Source organism: Oncorhynchus mykiss, chromosome 16 (genome assembly GCF_013265735.2).
Source record: "Oncorhynchus mykiss isolate Arlee chromosome 16, USDA_OmykA_1.1, whole genome shotgun sequence".
Lineage (NCBI taxonomy): Eukaryota > Metazoa > Chordata > Actinopteri > Salmoniformes > Salmonidae > Oncorhynchus > Oncorhynchus mykiss.
Genome location: NC_048580.1, coordinates 40507577 through 40526549, shown reverse-complemented (window position 1 = coordinate 40526549; position 18973 = coordinate 40507577). Strand labels below are relative to the sequence as shown.

General features: G+C 44.0%; 1 protein-coding gene across 2 annotated transcripts in view; it reads right to left on the bottom strand.

Moving 5' to 3' along the window:
* Positions 1 to 1100: 1100 nt before the first annotated feature.
* The window catches only part of sp5l (Sp5 transcription factor-like), a 45338-nt gene continuing 27465 nt past the window's right edge, over positions 1101 to 18973 (bottom strand). Inside the window, exons 2-3 of one of the 2 annotated variants that reach the window (XM_036946878.1) lie at positions 4053 to 4257; positions 1101 to 3506 (exon numbers count right to left, since the gene is read on the bottom strand). In XM_036946878.1, the coding sequence (XP_036802773.1) occupies positions 2376 to 3506; positions 4053 to 4106 (1185 nt within the window). In that variant the 5' untranslated portion in view covers positions 4107 to 4257 and the 3' untranslated portion in view covers positions 1101 to 2375. Of the gene's footprint in view, positions 3507 to 4052; positions 4513 to 18973 lie in introns of those variants that run through there. The other variant, XM_021565862.2, reaches the window with a different exon arrangement.

Below are 18973 nucleotides of genomic sequence, written 5' to 3'. Positions count from 1 at the left end.
CCCACCTTTTTTAATTATAGTGCCACATACCCCAGCCTAAACTAAAGAAAGTACCCTTCAAACAGCCCCTGAAGACAAATGCTGCTTTTCGACTGTAACACCAGTGTTACACTAGTGTATACACCCTTATGTTATACTAGGGAAATTGTGTTTCCATATCTCGGGCTGACAGTGAGGACCTGTGAAAAGCATGATCAACAACCTTTTGCATGATCAAAACAGTTGCTTTGTGAGAAGGTGTTAAAGTTCCCTGTTAGCCATTGTAATGTAAATGACAGCTGAAAAGTCGCAGTAGGCCTGGCTTTGGCCCCAATTCAAAGCAGGTCCTCGGGAGCCATGGTCAAATGAGACACGGGTGCCGACCCATGTAGAGCCTTTTGGGTAAAACTCTGTGTGGAAATGCACAAAAGAGATAACGCCTGGACAAGAAGGGACACCAGAAATCTGTTCTTCAGAATAAATACTCGCCCTGGTCCTGAGCTGTAGAGGAGAGCAGGTCTTGATTGTAAGATGTCTGGGATATATGCGTGGGGGGGGGGGGGGGGGGGGGGGTATAAAGAGTATTAACTTTCATGGGGCTAAATCAAAGGGAGTTCCTATCACCAAGAGGGATTGTTAGTTGGTTAGTTCCCCTCAGAATAAAAGGTCACCCTAGGCAGTAAAGCAGGGCTGAACGTAACACAACTGTGATATATAGGAACTGGGGGGGGGGGGGGGGTGGAAGAGAGAGGAGTGAGAGAGGTATTAACTTTCAAAATCAAAGGGCTTTCCTGTCACCACTGGGGGGGAGGGGTCTGAGCAACAGGGGTCCTATTCACGGGGGGAGTCCCGTCGAGTGGAGGGCCATTGCATCTGTTGTCTCAATCTCCTCCATTCAGAGAAAGAAAACAGCCATTAAAGCCACATGACTGTGAACTTGATTGCAGAAGGCCCACCCCAAACTGCCCCCGTCTCCCACAAACAGCCCCCGTCCCCAGTCAATGGTGGTCTCTCCGTGTTTACTTTGAGGTGTGAAATCTTTGAACATCCCCCCTCCACTCCCCATTTTTAAGAGGTGTTTGCTTCACACTTCAATGATACAATGACCCACCAGTTGTATTCTGAATGAATACAATGAAATTACATTTGAATGAAACGTTAGATATTTTGGTTGACTAGAATGCCGTTCACTGTTTTAGGTGGAAGAAGGCAAAAAAAAAAAACATTTGAGTCTCACACTATCACTCTGAGAAAATAACATATAACATTGAATATATATTTGCTTTAGCAAGGAATTCCCGTTTATTCAAATGTACATGCAGTCTTAACTTCAACTAAGTTGTCTGTGAAAGTGATACATTATTTACAAAGTCTTCCAACAAATTGTGGTTTGTACACATAGGAATGGCAATTCACATTCTGATTAAATAACAAGAATCAATTTCAGCAACAGATGAAACTGAGATAGGGGTTTATATATCCATGAATAAAACATTATAACACTGATCCCACAATCAACCGTCAGATCAATATATACATTTGGCCAAAAATCAACCGATATGTGGTATACTTAATTCAGATACATTTTCTTCCTCGTGTAATTCACATTCCATTATCAAAAATTGTTTCTGAATTCCAGATTCTAAAAGATGAAACGTGCAGAAAGTGGATCACTTGCATGTTACATAAATTTGCTGAATGATTGATATTTCAATATTACAAATGAAATCAAAAATAAAATGAAGACCTCGGGAATTGTTATTTATCATGACTAATCTATTCAAGCTGCTATCCACTTTGCTACTTAAAAACAGTCTTCGTTTAGATTTTTTTTTTAAATCAATCATACTGTATATTCTATTATGTACCTACCTTTAACACTAGTTTTTATGTTATTTTTGGACTTTTGTAGTTGGCATTTGATTCTTGATTGATATTATGGCACTGCATTGTTGAGTTAGCAAGCAAGCATTTCACTGTACCGTGTGCACGTGACCAACCAAAACTTTGATTTGATTTGACCGTGGACATTGACAGCTGATTCATGTGGGAACCAGGTTATACTGTCACCATCAAAGGTAAAGAGTGGCTACCCCCTTTGCTATGGGAGATCCTTTTTTGTGCGACACCTAGAAATGCCCAGTGAACGCTCTGTGTCCATATCAACAATCCTGAACCTCGCCACTCGATTTGCTTCCCTTGTTGTGAAATACCTCTCAAAAGCGTTTTGCTGACGGGCTGAAAATGGTCACGACTACAGAGGTTAATAGTCTATAGGTTGTCCTTGTGGTCCGCACCACTCTCCCTCAGAGGGTCTGTGGCAGTTACAGTACCATCACATATTGCAGTCTCTTGGCTCTATATAGAGTCTATTGAATCCCCCCCTCTAGTCCGTTCTACTCTCTCTTGATATTGGCCAACAGAGAGTCTGACGTGTTCCCACCGGACCGGCTCTTCCTACTCTGGTGAGTCTTGACGTGTTTGGAGAGGTGGTCGCTCCTCATGAACCTCTTCCCGCACTGCTGGCATCCGAACCTCTTCTCCCCGGTGTGTGTTCTGAGGTGGCGTTGTAGCTCGTCGGAGCGCGTGAAGCTCTTCCCGCAGAACAGCCAGTTGCAGATGAACGGCCTCTCCCCGGCATGCCAGCGCAGGTGGGCCTTCAGGTGAGACGTCTTCTTGTACACCTTGCCGCACTCTGGGATATGACAGATGTGCAGTCGTTTCTTGCCAAACTCGAGTCCCCCGCCGTTGGCCTGGCAGTTGGGGCACTTGCAGCGACGGCAGCGGCGTGTGGAGGATAACAGGCCCTTGGAGGTGCCCTGTAGGAGGGCTGCGATTTGGGGCTGGTGGCCCAGGACCAGCTGCCGGCCCAGGGAAAAGGGGTGGTGGTTGGTGGGGCTTCCGTGGCCAGTGGTCTGGGGGAGGCTCCACCAGCCCTGCTGGCCCTCCTCCCCTACATGGTGTTGTCCGCCGGATAGATGGTGCCTGGCGGAGGATACAGAGTTCTGAAAGAAGCCGGGGAAGTTTTGTCCCACAGAGACTCCATTATGCTGGGGGTAGTACTGCGGCCCATTGGGACCCTGGCTCTGGGATGAGAGGACCTTGACGGGGGAGAGCTCGAAAGAGTAGGCGGAGGGAGGCTCGGCCGGCGGAGTCAGGGGCAGCTCGTGGTGGTGGTGGTGATGGTGGTGGTGATGGTAGAGCGCGTGGGGGTGAGGACCCAGGCCAGAAGGCAGACTCTGTCCAGGGCCAACAGGGAACTGGACCTTGGGCACCGCGAATGTCATCTGATGTGCGGCTGCAGTGAGACTGGAGGCGCTGAGACTAGAACTAGGGGCCACCGCCACCTCGTTGCTCCAGAGCTGGAACATCCCGGAGGCTGAGCTCACCCCCACCGCCCCCTCATAGGGGAACTGGGAGCTCTCAGAGCCCACCGTGCCACCCACCTGCCAGGCCTGGCTACAGGTGGTGGCCAGGAAGGACAGGGCGTTGGGGGCTCCCTCTGGGGACGAGCTGGGGGTCCGGTCCTGGTGGAAGATGGATAAAGAACATAATTCACTAACTCATTCTAATGACCCAGGCTAATCAATCTATCAAATTTTTTCATAAAGTACTTTTTTTTACATCACATGTTGTCACAGGATGTTTTTACAATAAGTCTGGTGAAACTTCAGGAATCATAGCAATTCAAGTGATTATTGTGTATTTAAAAAATGTATAGTGTGCAAATAACAGTAATTTCTCACGAGGTACTTTTATTTGTTCTTGGATATCAGATTCCAGAGGTTTTACATATACAAATGTCAACTACAATATCCACAAATATTTATTGACTACAACTATATCATGATACAGTTTCTGTGCAACTCAAAACTTCCTAACACTCTTTCATTCTGTCAGGTTTTAAAATAATAAAACGTTTACTTAGCTATAAACGGGACAGCCTACTGAACATCACATTTTAGAACTCTGCAGATTTATTAACCTTGAACAAATGATTGCCGCACATTTATGCAGACGCAATAAACTGTATAGAAGTGCCTATATCGATTCGTATCAAAACGATTACAAACCTGTAAAAAGGTGTGTAGAAAGTTGTCATTCCGTTGTATCGTCAGCGCAGCCATCTGTCCAAGCGCTCGGTGTCTCCGCACCTGCAACACGAGCTGCGCGGAAAGGCAGCGATGAACGAGTTTACCAGGGAAGGTGCGCGGTGTCGACGGAGAGAAGCGCACCAAGCACCCGGGTCTTGGATTGACCCTGAAACTAGAAACAGTCCTATCCAGAAACAAAGTAATCCTGTGTCATGCAAGGCAAGTGTCCGGTCCTCAGTCCGCTTGGTTACAACGCTTAAAATGGTCTGACTCCGAATGAATGACCAAACTAATTCCAGTTCATGTAGGTCCTCTTTTCAGTCACCAGCAGTCGCATACAACCACAGAGCAGAACGCTTCTTTGAAGTGCAAGTGAAGGAGAGACTATCGCAAGAAATCCTGTGGATTATTTCAAAGGCAGTTGCATGAGTTGTATCTTGTCTTTATAAAGAGGCAAGGTCCTCTCAACGGGGGTCTCCATGAGAACCAGTATGGAGAGGAGATGTGAGGAGGGGAGTAGGGAGGGGGGGTTGATTGGGGAGGAGGGGGTTACATTGATAGTTGGTTGACGGAGAGGGTTGCTCATAATTTGCACTCAATTTCAACCAAATGCTGACCTTGCAAAACAACTCCTCCCTCAATTGTTCTGAAAAACTTTGAGGCGTGAAAAAGGTATTTAGTAATATCGTACAATTTGAGGGAGGGATGTGCTCTCGATTTTCTCTGCATATAAACTGCATATCAACGCGGATTTTGTTCAATAAATGGGCAACTTTATTACACGTGTAGGCTATTACTATTATTAATAATACGCCAGGTCGTAATAATAAGCGTCACCATTTGGCATTTCTGCACATAACATTATCAATATAGTTTAGAAGACAGAAAAATCGAAACCAAGATCACTCCATTTATTATTGCCTACAGTGCTTAGAACAACACAATTTGCACGAATGGAATAATAATTATTATTGTGCATTCTAAATATAATATTCTTAAATTGCTGAACTCTATCAGCAATGTCTACAGCGCTTGCAACATCGCCTGAAATTAAGTGGGGTCTTTACTTGTTATTTGATCTTCATGATAAGCAGTTCATGAGCAGTTACACGCGAAAATGCATGGCTTAAATTCTATTCAATGTACCAAAATGCAAAGCTATTTTGAGATGAGATGAATCACCCATCACAGAGCATTCAGAGTCAAATACATTGGTGATATAGCATACCGGGGTGGAGATGGGCAATACATGATCAAATCAAATATGTTTCATCACAGAAACAAATACAACGCTTTTAAACTTGGTCCTTTCAGTTCTCTCTCCTTTTTCTCACGGTTACACCTTCCCAGGCTTCACTTGGGATCAGACTGTAAAGAATGTCACATCACCCTCATGACCATAACATTACATGTTTTCCCTCACAAAGCTAATTGATAAAAACCTAATCAAAGCCTCCCCAGTTCTCACTGCTAGGTGACACGTCAAAATAGGTCCTGCCCTGCGTGACTCCCTCACCCTTCAGGGTCAAGGAAAGGCCATCACAGATCTACTGCATTAATACATGCCGATTGGGAGAGTTAATCTAATTCTGTAGATCTGTTAACCATTACAAAGTCAAGAGCTTAAATTCAAGTCGGGAGCTCTGCTCATTTCTCATGTAAATAGGAGAGCAAAGCCTGAGCCTCTCCTCTTTTGCTGTGAACCACATTATTCGCACATTTCGGCGGTTCTCAATTAAAGAAAATGCAGAGAACGTTGCAGAAAAGGATCAGACTTTGTTCCGTGTTAAATTAATACCTAACACCACTTTAGCCAAATGTATACATGAGTCATATACCTGTCATGTAAGGAATCATTTCCGAACAGTTACTTTGTGATTTAAAAGTTTGCGTCATTAGAAAAATATGACAGACAAGCAAAATGTAGATTAAAGATTATTTTTATTTTATTTTACCTTTATTTAACCAGGCAAGTCAGTTAAGAACAAATTCTTATTTTCAATGACGGCCTGGGAACAGTGGGTTAACTGCCTGTTCAGGGGCAGAACGACAGATTTGTACCTTGTCAGCTCGGGGGTTTGAACTCACAACCTTCCGGTTACTAGTCCAACGCTCTAACCACTAGGCTACCCTGCCGCCCCATTAAGAGGCAAATGTCATTTCAATCTGACCCTTTGGTATTTTGATGAATGGAAAACGAGGGTTCTACTAACTAGTTATTACCACACCAACACAGTACGTAATATTACTTATTTACAAAATAACTCGATTTTTTTCGAAAAGAAACTTCATTTGAGGGGTCAGATACATAAGCATAAGGGTAGTAACCATTACGGATTAAGTTTGCCCTATGGCCGTTTGAGAAGGTTTTATTTACCTGGCCATTTGCATATAAAGGGGCTTGCAGGGAGAAGTGTGGGGCAGTGTTGCCTCTAATACATGCAGTGTGTTACAATTGGTCTAATAAAAAAAGGGTAATGGCTAACATAGAAAGGAAATGCATAAAAACGTTATTTTTAAACAGCTTTCCGTGAATTATAGCTCATGCCTTCATGCCATACTAATGCAAGGATTCATGCAATGACGGATGTCAATCATTTTATTTTGGTTTGACAAGAGATGATCTGTTAATTGGCGCATGAATATACAGCCTCGGCAAAGATCATGCAAGTGATGCATTTAGCGTGTGGTTGGCTCTTATCTCCGAATGACCTCGACTGAGGAAAGCCGATGGAGGACAATTCAGCTCCATTTTCAAAGGTTTTGTTCCGCCCACCCTTTCTGAACAGTACAAGATATCCATTAGATTTGCTGTAACCGTAGCTTGCCACCTGAAAACAAAAGCTAATATAGCTTTCCTCAGAAATGCAGCACTCAATTATGTTTGCCTGGTAAAACAGTATTTTTAATCAACATTTTGGAACAGAGTATTTTCACTTTGAAATCCAAGGTCTCTAAGAAAATGATCTGCCACCTTTGGATATGCACTGAGTACACAAAACATTAGGAACACCTGCTTTTTCCATGACATAGACTGACCATGTAAGTCCACGTGAAAGCTATGATGCCTTATTGATGTCATTTGTTAAATCCACTTCAATCAGTGTAGATTCCCCCTTTAGATTTGTGTGTATTAGGTCGCTGTTTGGGAATTGTTAGATTACTTGTTAGATATCACTGCACTGTCGGAACTAGAAGCACAAGCATTTCGTTACACTCGCATTAACATCTGCTAACCATGTGTATGTGACCAATACATTTTTATTTGATTTTTATGAAGGGGAGGAGACAGGTTAAAGAATGATTTTGAAGCCTTGAGACAATTGAGACATGGATTGTGTATGTGTGCCATTCATAGGGTGAATGAGAGATACAAACGATTTAAGTGCCTTTGAACGGGGTATGGTATGTGCACCAGGCGCACCAGTTTGAGTCAAGAACTGAAAAGCTGCTGGGTTTCTCACGCTCAACAGTTTCCCGTGTGTATCAAGAATGGTCCACCACCCAAAAGAACATCCAGGCAACTTGACACATCTCTGGGAAGCATTGGAGTCAACATGGGCCAGGATCCCTGTGAAACACTTTCGGCACCTTGTAGAGTCCATGTCCCAACGAATTGAGGCTGTTCTGAGGGCAAAAGGTGTGGGGGGGGGGGGGGGGGGGGGGGTGCGCAACTCAACATTAGGAAGATGTTCTTAATGTTTTGTACACCCAGTGTAAATCCCCCAGTGCAACCTTTCAAAGAATCGAATAGTATCATTCATGATTTTTAAAGGTAGAAATAAAAAAAAAAAACATTTAAGATAAGGAAAACCAGTTGCAAACAAATCAAAGAGAGCAAGAGCTCTTCCAAGAAGGAAGACATCAAATATTAGTGCTGTCCCATCTTCAAAGCTCTGAGGTACCCAGGCTGCTGCTGCTCTGTGTCTCCTCTTGCTTTATTACCCAGCACAAGTTGTTAATTACCCTGATTCCTATTTCCTGTCCCCACTCCCCCCCCCCCCCTCCGCCTCCCCCTTCCCCACTGTACCGACTCCCTCCCTCCCTCCCTCCCAGATGAGGTGCTTTGAAGTGCAAAGTACCCTCTCCTCACTTTGAACTGTGAAAACAATGCTCATGTGGTGCTCTGCTTACTGCTTACCTTCCCTTCCCCATGTTAGCTCATTTAAATAGACCTGGATACATACAGCAAGCAGGCTTCCTTCTACACTATTTCATGGGACAACGAGAGAGTGTTTTCCAGAGAGCGAGCGGTCCCAGTGTTCAGTAAACAGCTGTTGTGATAGCAGGCAATCAGGCCTCACAACTGTAAACATCCAGGGATGTGCTGGATTTTTATTTTATTTTGCCTTTATTTAACTAGGCAAGTCAGTTAAGATCGTATTCTTATTTTCAATGACAGCCTAGGAACAGTGGGCAGAACGACAGATTATTATTTTATATATATATATATATATATATTTTTACCTTGTCAGCTTGGGGATTTGATCTTGAAACCTTTACAAGTCCAACGCTCTAACTACAAGGCTACCAGCCACCCCATAGGGTCAGATAGGCAGCTGGCCACCAACTTCAACACTGAGAATGTCTTGGCTGGCCTATCGAATATAATATTTTCTTAAAGCCATTTCAAGAATTTGAACTGAAATTATAATTGATGACATCCACATTTATGAGATATATTAGACACAAACTACCTGAGGCATATAGATTTTTGCTTAGGGTCATTGCTATATTGTGATGTTAAATTACATTTTATTTGTCACATGCGCCGAATACAACCTTACCGTGAAATGCTTACTTACAAGAATTAAAGAAAATATTCACTAAATAAACTAGTAAAAAATGTTTAAAACATGTAATAAGAAGTGCGGGGGTACAGGTTAGTTGAAGTAATGTACTGTACATGTAGGTAGGGGTAAAGTGACTATGCATAGATAATAAACAGCGAGTAGCAGCATGAGGGGGGGGGGGGGGGGGGGGGGGTCAATGTAAATAATCCGGATTGCCCTTTCAGTTTCAATCTGTTCCGTTGATAAGGAAACAAAAATATCAATTTTCACCCATTACAGATGACAAACCACTAGCCATGCTGTTTTTGTCACCGATCAATTCCCTCTTTAAAGCATGCAAAACAATGCATGAAGAATATTCTAGTAGCTAGTCAAGCTGTTTTTTTTCTTCCCATTTCATCATCTTGCCTGGGGGGCAGTTTAAAAGCCCTCAGATCACTAAAATGTCCCAGCTGTCATGACCATCTGCACCCTAAAAGGCCACACAGCCACATAACAGAGGACAGAGGAGAGGAACTGCCTTTGTACTGGTGGCCCATGGGTATATCCCAAATGGCAGGCTATTCCCTACATAGTGCCCCACTTTTGACCAGATCATGGGCCCTGGTCAAAAGTAGTGCTCTACATAGGAATCGGGTTCCATTTTGGAACGCAGCCTGTGTCAGAAGCTCCTGTTTTACAGCACCAAGCTGACTAAATGACCCTCATGTGACGAACAGTGGGCTAATGGAAGAGACAGGAGACAGACAGAAGGTTTAAAGCCTGCAGCTTGGCTGCACTGCTTTACTGAAGAAGCATTCAGAAGGAGAAAAAGGGGACAATATGGTGTGTAATTACCATGACAGTACTGTATTATTGGAAGGAGGACTAATTTCAACAGCTGAAGTTTACAGTAGGCAATATTATGACCATTTTAAAGTTCAATCGGGACATTTTTTCCTGACTCTTATGTGTTGGGGAGGAGAGTCGGGGGGATTTCAGTATATTTTGCAGGGAAATTAAACTTGTCACTCCGAAAACAACTTCCCAAAAGAGTGCTTAATAAATGATGATCTTTAGAAGTGATTTCTATGTAAATACTGTAAATACGGTCTCAAAATACTAAACAAACAGTATTGAAATGGTAGAAAGATTACATTCCAGAATCCAGATGTTTAAAAAAATATATATATCAGGGAATCCAGAATTCCCACACCTGTGCAACTAGGCCCTACACCTGTCTATTAGCATGTATGCAAGCTCCAGCCTTCAGTCACCTGGGCAGACACAGACAGACAGCACACATCTCCACTTGTCAAAGAAAACTTTTATCAATACCAGGTGCACTTGAAGTTTGTTTGCATTTTGTTTTCCGGCACTCTTAACAACTTCAGAAGTCAGATCACAGGAGTGTGTGATCAAAGCGCCTTGCGGTTAGTTCTGGAAACACAGGAGTGCTACGCACGGCTTTGATACTCCACATCAATATTTCAATTCAACAATCGCTTGACATGCACCCGTACTCCCAGAGACGAAAGACGAAAGGAAGGAGTAGAGAGAGAGAGAGAGAGAGAGAGAGAGATCTAGGGAAGGTAGAAGGGGCGCTGTATGGAGGAACTAAGAGAGCTGGATTGATGGAATTGTTAACATGTCTTTTCCTTTCATAGCAATGTTGCACAAAGGCAACTGATCTTCTTTATAGCCGTTACCTTTGTGATTTTTGTTTCACATTTTTTCTTCACACTGTGTGATAGGCTAGAAAAGACAATAATGCCCTTTCTACAACATAGAACTATCGTAAGCCCTTCTGTTTGTAGCAAACCGTGGCACGAAAAGGTCAGCAGAATTTGTTTTACAGGTTTTTATCAAAGGGGTATACATTCTCAGAAAAAAGGGTGTGGTTAGGGTACCATATTGTTCTCTGGGGTACAAAAAGATGAAAATACACATCATGTACCTTCAGAGGTACACATGTAATCTCACATGGTACGGTTCGGTACCTTTTAGGGTACATGCGCGGATAATCTATTATAAAATGGTACACTTTTGTACCCAATATTTTGAATATAAAAAGATACGATCATCACATCACACTCTCAAAAACCATGGCCATCATTTTCATATTTCCCAGCATGCTCTATTGCAGGTTTATTTATTTTTTACTGTTTGTTTCAATATGTGTGTTTTTGCATGCACATTGATTGATTTATGCTAAATAAAGACAAATACATTTGTTATAAACTAATCCAATCTGTTAGTAGTTGGACTTATTGCAACAGTTACTGTGACAGTTACTGTTACTCCAGTTACTGGAGTAAGCTGTCAATGTCAATAAGAATTTATTCTTAACTGGCTTGCCTAGTTAAATAAAGGTTCAATTAAAAAAAAAAAATAATATTGTGAAGTATATTCTGTAATTAGTTACAAAACAATTGAAATGCAATTCATTATAGCTGCTGATATCCAACAGTCCATGATCAGATCTGTTGACCATGAGAACATTTTGCTGATAACATGGGTTGAGGCATACTATCTAGGCTTGGAATGACATGTGGCCCATAGAAGCAGTAAAGAGGTTAATCGAACTCGACCAAAACAATGGAATTGCCATGGAAACGCATGGGGGAAAGATCCCGAGTCTCCTCATTGCCCCCCAGCAAAATGATCCTACATTTAGGCTATTGTTTGTCTATTCCACACTATGTTGAGGTGAAAATCAGAATATAATACTGTATGGATGTCAACCCCAATACATGTTCATGTCGTCATCACCAATCAACTGCATTGCAGTTCAAAAAGACTGACTACTACCAGTGATTGTTGTATGCTAGCTATGCTAACAAGTTATAAGAACGGGCGTTAGCATTTAGCAGTCGCTTCTTATAAACCTTAAAAGGGAAAACTTCTACATGTAATGCAGCGAAAACAGCCAGATATACCCAAATCTAACTTTAGTAACCACATTGTGGGCCTGTTACACTACATAGATCATGACAGATTTGATGAATATATACTTTGTTATATTTTTGTTGATTGTGTGCCAATCTGGTCAATAAAACATCTGTGGTCCATTGACTCCTTTACCACATCTATTGTTTACCTGGTCATCAAAGACCACACGGGTGTTTCAAAGAGTTTCAAAGAGCTGTCAGTCAAGGGAAGCTCATTAATATAAGGTCCCCACCCACTCAGCGTGTTCTTTCAGTCTTCCTGATATTTTATTTAACTAGGCAAGTCAGTTAAGAACAAATTCTTATTTACAATGACGGCCTACACTGGCCAAACCCAAACGACACTGGGCCAATTGCGCTATGGGACTGCCAGTCACAGCCAGTTGTGATACAGCCTGGATTCAAACCAGGGTGTCTGTAGCGACACCTCTGTCACTGAGATCCAGTGCCTTAGACTGCTGTACCACTCGGGAGCCCAGTAATGTCACCTTAGAAGCTTAGACATGAGGGAATGTACATGAAAACAACATACAATAAGTGTACTGGACAATTTCTCTCTATTAAATCAAATCAATTTTATTTGTCATATGTGCTGAATACAACAGGTCTAGCTTACAGTGAAATGCTTACTTACAAGCCCTTAACCAACAATGCAGTTAAGAAAATATAGTTATGAAAATATTTAGTAAATAAACAAAATAAAATCTAAATAAAAAGTAACAAAATAAAAAGTAACAATAATGAGGCTATATACAGGGGGTACCGGTACTGAGTCAATGTGCGCGGTTACAGGGTCGTTGAAGTAATTTGTACATGTAGGTAGGGGTAAAGTGACTATGCATAGATAATAAACAGCATGTAGCAGCAGTGTAAAAACAAAGGGGTGGCAGGGGGTGGGGGCTTCAATGCTATACTCTGCCTATACTCGGCCTAGTCTCAGGATGGTAAGTAGGTGGTTGAAGATATCCCTCTAGTGGTGTGGAGGCTGTGCTTTGGCAAAGTGGGTCGGGTTATATCCTGCCTGTTTGGCCCTGTCTGGGGGTATCATCGGATGGGGCCAGTGTCTCCTGACCCCTCTCGTCTCAGCCTCCAGTATTTATGCTGCAGTAGTTTATGTGTCGGGGGGCTAGGGTCAGTCTGTTATATCTGGAGTATTTCTCCCATCTTATCCGGTGTCCTGTGTGCATTTAAGTATGCTCTCTCTAATTCTCTCTCTCTCTCTCTCTCTCTCTCTCTCACGGAGGACCTGAGCCCTAGGACCATGCCTCAGGACTACCTGGCATGATGACTTCTTGTTGTCCCCAGTCCACCTGGCTGTGCTGCTGCTCCTGTTCACTGTGATTACCATTATTTGACCTATTATTTGACCATGCTGGTCATTTATGAACATTTGATCATCTTGGCCATGTTCTGTTATAATCTCCACCCGGCACAGCCAGAAGAGGACTGGCCACCCCTCATAGCCTGGTTCCTCTCTAGGTTTCTTCCTAGGTTTTGGCCTTTACTAGGGAGTTTTTCCTAGCCACCATGCTTCTACTAAAGGTCAACCGATTATGATTTTTCAACGCCGATACTGATACAGATTATTGGAGGACCAAAAAAGCTGATACCAATTAATCGGACGATTTTTAAAATTGATTTGTAATAATGACAATTACAACAACACTGAATGAACACTTATTTTAACTTAATATAATACATCAATAAAATCAATTTAGCCTCAAGTAAATAATGAAACATGTTCAATTTGGTTTAAATAATGCAAAAACAAAGTGTTGGAGAAGAAAGTAAAAGTGCAATATGTGCCATGTAAGAAAGCTAACGTTTAAGTTCCTTGCTCAGAACATGAGAACATATGAAAGCTGGTGGTTCCTTTTAACATGAGTTTTCAATATTCCCAGGTAAGAAGTTTTAGGTTGTAGTTATTATAGGAATTATAGGACTATTTCCCTCTATACCATTTGTATTTCATTAAACCTTTGACTATTGGATGTTCTTATAGGCACTTTAGTATTGCCAGTGTAATAGTATAGCTTCCTTCCCTCTCCTCGTTCCTACCTGAGATCGAACCAGGAACGCATCGACAGAGTTTGAAACGCTATTAGCGCGCACCCCGCTAACTAGCTAGCCATTTCACTTCGGTCAAACCAGCCTCATCTCGGGAGTTGATAGGCTTGAAGTCATGAACAGTGCAATGCTTGACGCACAACGAAGAGCTGCTGGCAAAACGCACGAAAGTGCTGTTTGAATGAATGCTTACGAGCCTGCTTCTGCCTACCACCGCTCAGTCAGATTATTGTATGCTTGTATGCTCAGTCAGATTATATGCAACGCAGGACACGCTAGATAAACTAGTAATATCATCAACCATGTGTAGTTAACTAGTGATTATGATTGATTGATTTTTATAAGATAAGTTTAATGCTAGCTAGCAACTTACCTTGGCTTACTGCATTCGGGTAACAGGCAGTCTCTTGTGGAGTGCAACGAGAGGCAGGTGGTTAGAGCATTGGACTAGTTAACTGTAAGGTTGCAAGATTGGATCCCCCGAGCTGACAATGTGAAAATCGTTCCGGCCCTGAACGAGGCAGTTAACCCACCGTTCCTAGGCCTTCGTTGAAAATAAGAATGTGTTCTTAACTGACTTGCCTAGTTAAATAAAGATTAAATTAAAGGTGTAAAAGAAAAAAGAAAAATAAATATACCAGCAACAGTGTGTGAAAACCTTGTGAAGACTTTTACAGAAAACGTTTGACCTCTGTCATTGCCAACAAAGGGTATATAACAAAGTATTGAGATAAGTATTTGGTCAATAACAAAAGTTTATTTTCCACCATAATTTGCAAATACATTCATTAAAAATCCTACAATGTGATTTTCTGGATTTTTCAAATTTTGTCTGTCATAGTTGAAGTGTACCTATGGTATACTCTCAACCACCTTCATGAGGTAGTCGCCTGAAATGCATTTCAATTAACAGGTGTGCCTTGTTAAAAGTTAATTTGTGGAATTTCTTTCCTTCTTAATGTGTTTTGAGCCTATCGATGAAACTGGCTCACATGAGGACGGAAGACCCAGAGTTACCTCTGCTGCAGAGGATAAGTTCATTAGAGTTACCAGTCTAAAATATTGCAGCCCAAATAAATGCTTCACAGAGTTCAAGTAACAGAGACATCTGAACATCAACAGTTCAGAGGAGACTACGTGAATCAGGCCTTCATGGTCGAATTGCTGCAAAGAAACCACTACTGAAGGACACCAATAAGAAGAAGAGACTTGCTTGGGCCAAGAAACATGAGCAATTGACATTAGATCGGTGGGAATATGTCCTTTGGTCTGAATTAGAGATTTTGTTTACAACCGCCGTGTCTTTATGAGACATAGAGTAGGTGAACAGATGATCTCTGCATGTGTGGTTCGCACCGTGAAGCATGGAGGAGGTGGTGTGATGGTGTGGGGGTCCTTTGCTGGTGACACTGTCAGTGATTTATTTAGAATCCAAGGCACACTATCACGACTTCCGCCGAAGTCGGTCCCTCTCCTTGCTCGGGTGGCGTTCGGCGTCACCAGCCTTCTAGCCATCGCCAATCCACTTTTCATTTTCCATTTGTTTTGTCTTTGGTTTTACACACCTGGTTTCAATTCCCCAATTACATGTTCATTATTTAACCCTCTGTTTTCCCCATGGTTTTTGTGCGTGTTTGTTTATTACAAGTTCGGTCCTTTGTTTATGGGCCTGGTGTTACTTCCTGTATTTTGAGATTTTGAGTAAAGTTCCTTGTGTTACTCATCTCCGCTGTCCTGCACCTGACTCCTGTGCACCAGCTACACCCACATCCTTACAGAAACACGCACCTGAATATGGAGTCAGCAGGAGCAGACAACCCCCCTTTAGCGGTCGAGGAGTGTGTCCAGCAGCATGCGATCATGTTGCAACATCTCGGCACCGCCATGGATCGAGTGCTGCAGACGATGGACCGATGGGCGAGAGGAGGAGGTCTGCCAGCGCCTCCACCGGCACCACTACAATAGCCCCCACTGTTCACCCCTCCTTCACCCGGTCCCAGTGGGATTCGGCTCGTGCTCCCGTGGGAGTATGATGGGACGGCTGCCGGATGCCAAGGGTTCCTACTCCAGCTGGAACTCTACCTGGCGACCACCCACCCGGCTCCTTCGGGACTTGAGAGCGTGTCCGCCCTCGTCTCCTGTCTCTCAGGGAAAGCCCTGGAGTGGGCCAACGTCGTATGGGGGGAAGGAGAAGCGTTCACCCGTCGCTTTCACCCGTCGCTTTCGGGCAGTTTACGACCATCCGCCTGACGGTAGAGTGGCGGATGAACGTCTGTTCCACTTGAGGCAGGGGAAAGGAGCGCACAGGAGTTCGCCTTGGACTTCCGGACCCTGGCCGCCAGCGCAGGATGGTAAGACAGAGGGCCCTGATCGATCACTACCGGTGCAGTGTGCGCGAGGACGTCCGTCAGGAGTTGGCCTGCAGGGATACCATACGTTTGACCAGCTGGTGGACCTGTCCATCTGGCTGGATAACCTGCTGGCTACCCGCGGACGTCTGGATCAGGGCCTGTCAGTTCCATCCCCCAGCACCACCGCTCCAACACCCATGGAGCTGGGAGGTGCTGCGCTTAGGGCGACCGGAGGAGGGGCCGTTCACTGTACCATCGGTGAAAGCAGAGGGCACACTGCTGGTCGGTGCTGGGGAGGTTACTCTGGGAGTCGAGACAGGTGAGTTGGCACCAGGCTCACTCAGAGCCCCCTGTTGCTCACATGTTTTTGTTTATACAATTTCCTGAGTTTTCCCCGCATTCCCAGCATAAGGCGCTCATAGATTCAGGTGCATTTTATTGACAGAGCATTTGCCCATAGTCTAGGGATCCCCATTGTTCCTCTGAATATATACCCTTCCCGGTGCATGCCCTAGATAGTCGACCATTAGGGTCAGGGCTAATTAGGGAGGCCACCGCTCCACTGGGTATGGTTACGCAGGAGGGTCACAAGGAGATAATTAATTTTTTCCTTATTGATTCTCCGGCGTTTCCCTTGGTGTTGGGTCTACCCTGGTTGGCCTGTCATGACCCCACTATTTCGTGGCAAGAGAGGGCTCTCAATGTTTGGTCACGAAAGTGCTCTGGGACGTGTTTAGGGGTTTCCGTCGGTGCGACTACGGTGGAATATCCAGACAGGGTCTCCACCGTGTGCATCCCCTCTGAATATGCCGATTTGGCTCTCGCCTTCTGTAAGAAGAAGGCGACTCAATTACCACCCCATCGACGGGGGCGATTGTGCGATAAATCTCCTGGTAGACGCAGCACTTCCCAGGAGTCACGTGTATCCCCTGTCACAGGAGGAGACGGCGGCTATGGAAACATGTCTCCGAATCCCTGGGGCAGAGCTACATTCGGCCCTCCACTTCACGTGCCTCCTCAAGTTTATTTTTTGTGAAGAAGAAGGATGGAGGTCTGCGCCCGTGCATTGACTATCAAGGTATCAACCAAATCACTGTGAGGTACAGCTACCTGCTGCCTCTCATAGCCAGTGTGATAGTCAATGCACGGGGCGCGCTTCTTCACAAAATTGGATCTCAGGAGCGCTTACAACCTGGTGCGTATCCGGGAGGGGGGCGAGTGGCAGACAGCATTTAGTACCACCTTAGGGCACTATGAGTACCTCGTCATGCCGTACGGGTTGATGAATGCTCCATCAGTCTTCCAGGCATTTGTAGACAAGACGTTCCGGGACCTGCATAGGCAGGGTGTAGTAGTGTATATCGACGACATTCTGATATACTGCGCTACACGAGCCGAGCATGTGTCCCTGGTGCGCAGGCTGCTTGGTTGACTGTTGGAGCATGATCTGTACATCAAGTCTGAGAAATGTCTGTTCTTCCACCAGTCCGTCTCCTTCCTAGGGTACCACAATTCCCCTTCAGGGGTGGAGATGGAGAGTGACCGCATTTCAGCCGTATGTAATTGGCCGACTCCCACCACGGTAAAGGAAGTGCGGCGGTTTCTAGGGTTCGCTAACTACTACCGGAGGTTTATCAGAGATTTTGGTCAGGTAGCGGCTCCCGTTACCTCACTGCTGAAGGGGGGACCGGTACGACTGCAGTGGTCGACTGAGGCGGACAGGGCTTTTGGGCACCTGAAGGCTCTACCTCGGCTCCCATGCTGGCGAATCCGGATCCCTCTTTGGCGTTCATAGTGGAGGTGAACGCGTCCGAGGCTGGGATAGGAGCCATGCTCTTTTCATTTTACATTTGTTTTGTCTTTGTTTTACACACCTGGTTTCAATTCCCCAATAACATGTTCATTATTTAACCCTCTGTTTTCACCATGGTTTTTATGCGTGTTTGTTTATTGTAAGTTCGGTCCATTGTTTGTGGACCTGGTGTAACTTCATGTATTTTGACATTTTGTGTTACTTGTGTTACTCATCTCCGCTGTCCTGCGCCTGACTCCTCAGCACCAGCTTCACCCAGATCCTTACACACACTTAACCAGCATAGCTACCACAGCATTCTGGAGCGAAACGCCATCTCATCTGGTTTGCGCTTAGTGTGACTATCATTTGTTTTTCAACAGGACAATGTCCCAACACCTCCAGGCTGTGTAAGGGCTATTTGACCAAGAAGGAGAGTGGACTATTGCATCAGATGACTTGGCCTCCACAATCACCCAAACCTCAACCCAGTTGAGATGGTTTGGGATGAGTTGGACCGCAGAGTGAAGGAAAAGCAGTGCTCAGCATATGTGGGAACTCCTTCAAGACTGTTGGAAAAGCATTCCTCATGAAGCTGGTTGAGAGAATGCCAAGAGTGTGCAAAGCTGTCATCAAGGCAAAGGGTGACTACTTTGAAGAATCTAAGATATATTTTGATTTGTTTTATACTTTTTTGGTTAGTACATAATTCCATGTGTTATTTTGTAGTTTTGATGTCTTCACTATTATTCTACAATGTATTCTACAAAATAAAGAAAAACCTTTGAATGAGTAGGTTTGTCCAAACCTTTGACTGGTACTGTATATACAATATATTAGAGCCATAAGCCTATATCTCGCATGTGAATGCTTGAAAAAGAAAATACAATTCAAAGTAACAAAATGTGATGTCATATCAGGTAAAAGTGAATTACTTAGATTGTTGGGGAGTGGGAGAGGAGGGGGA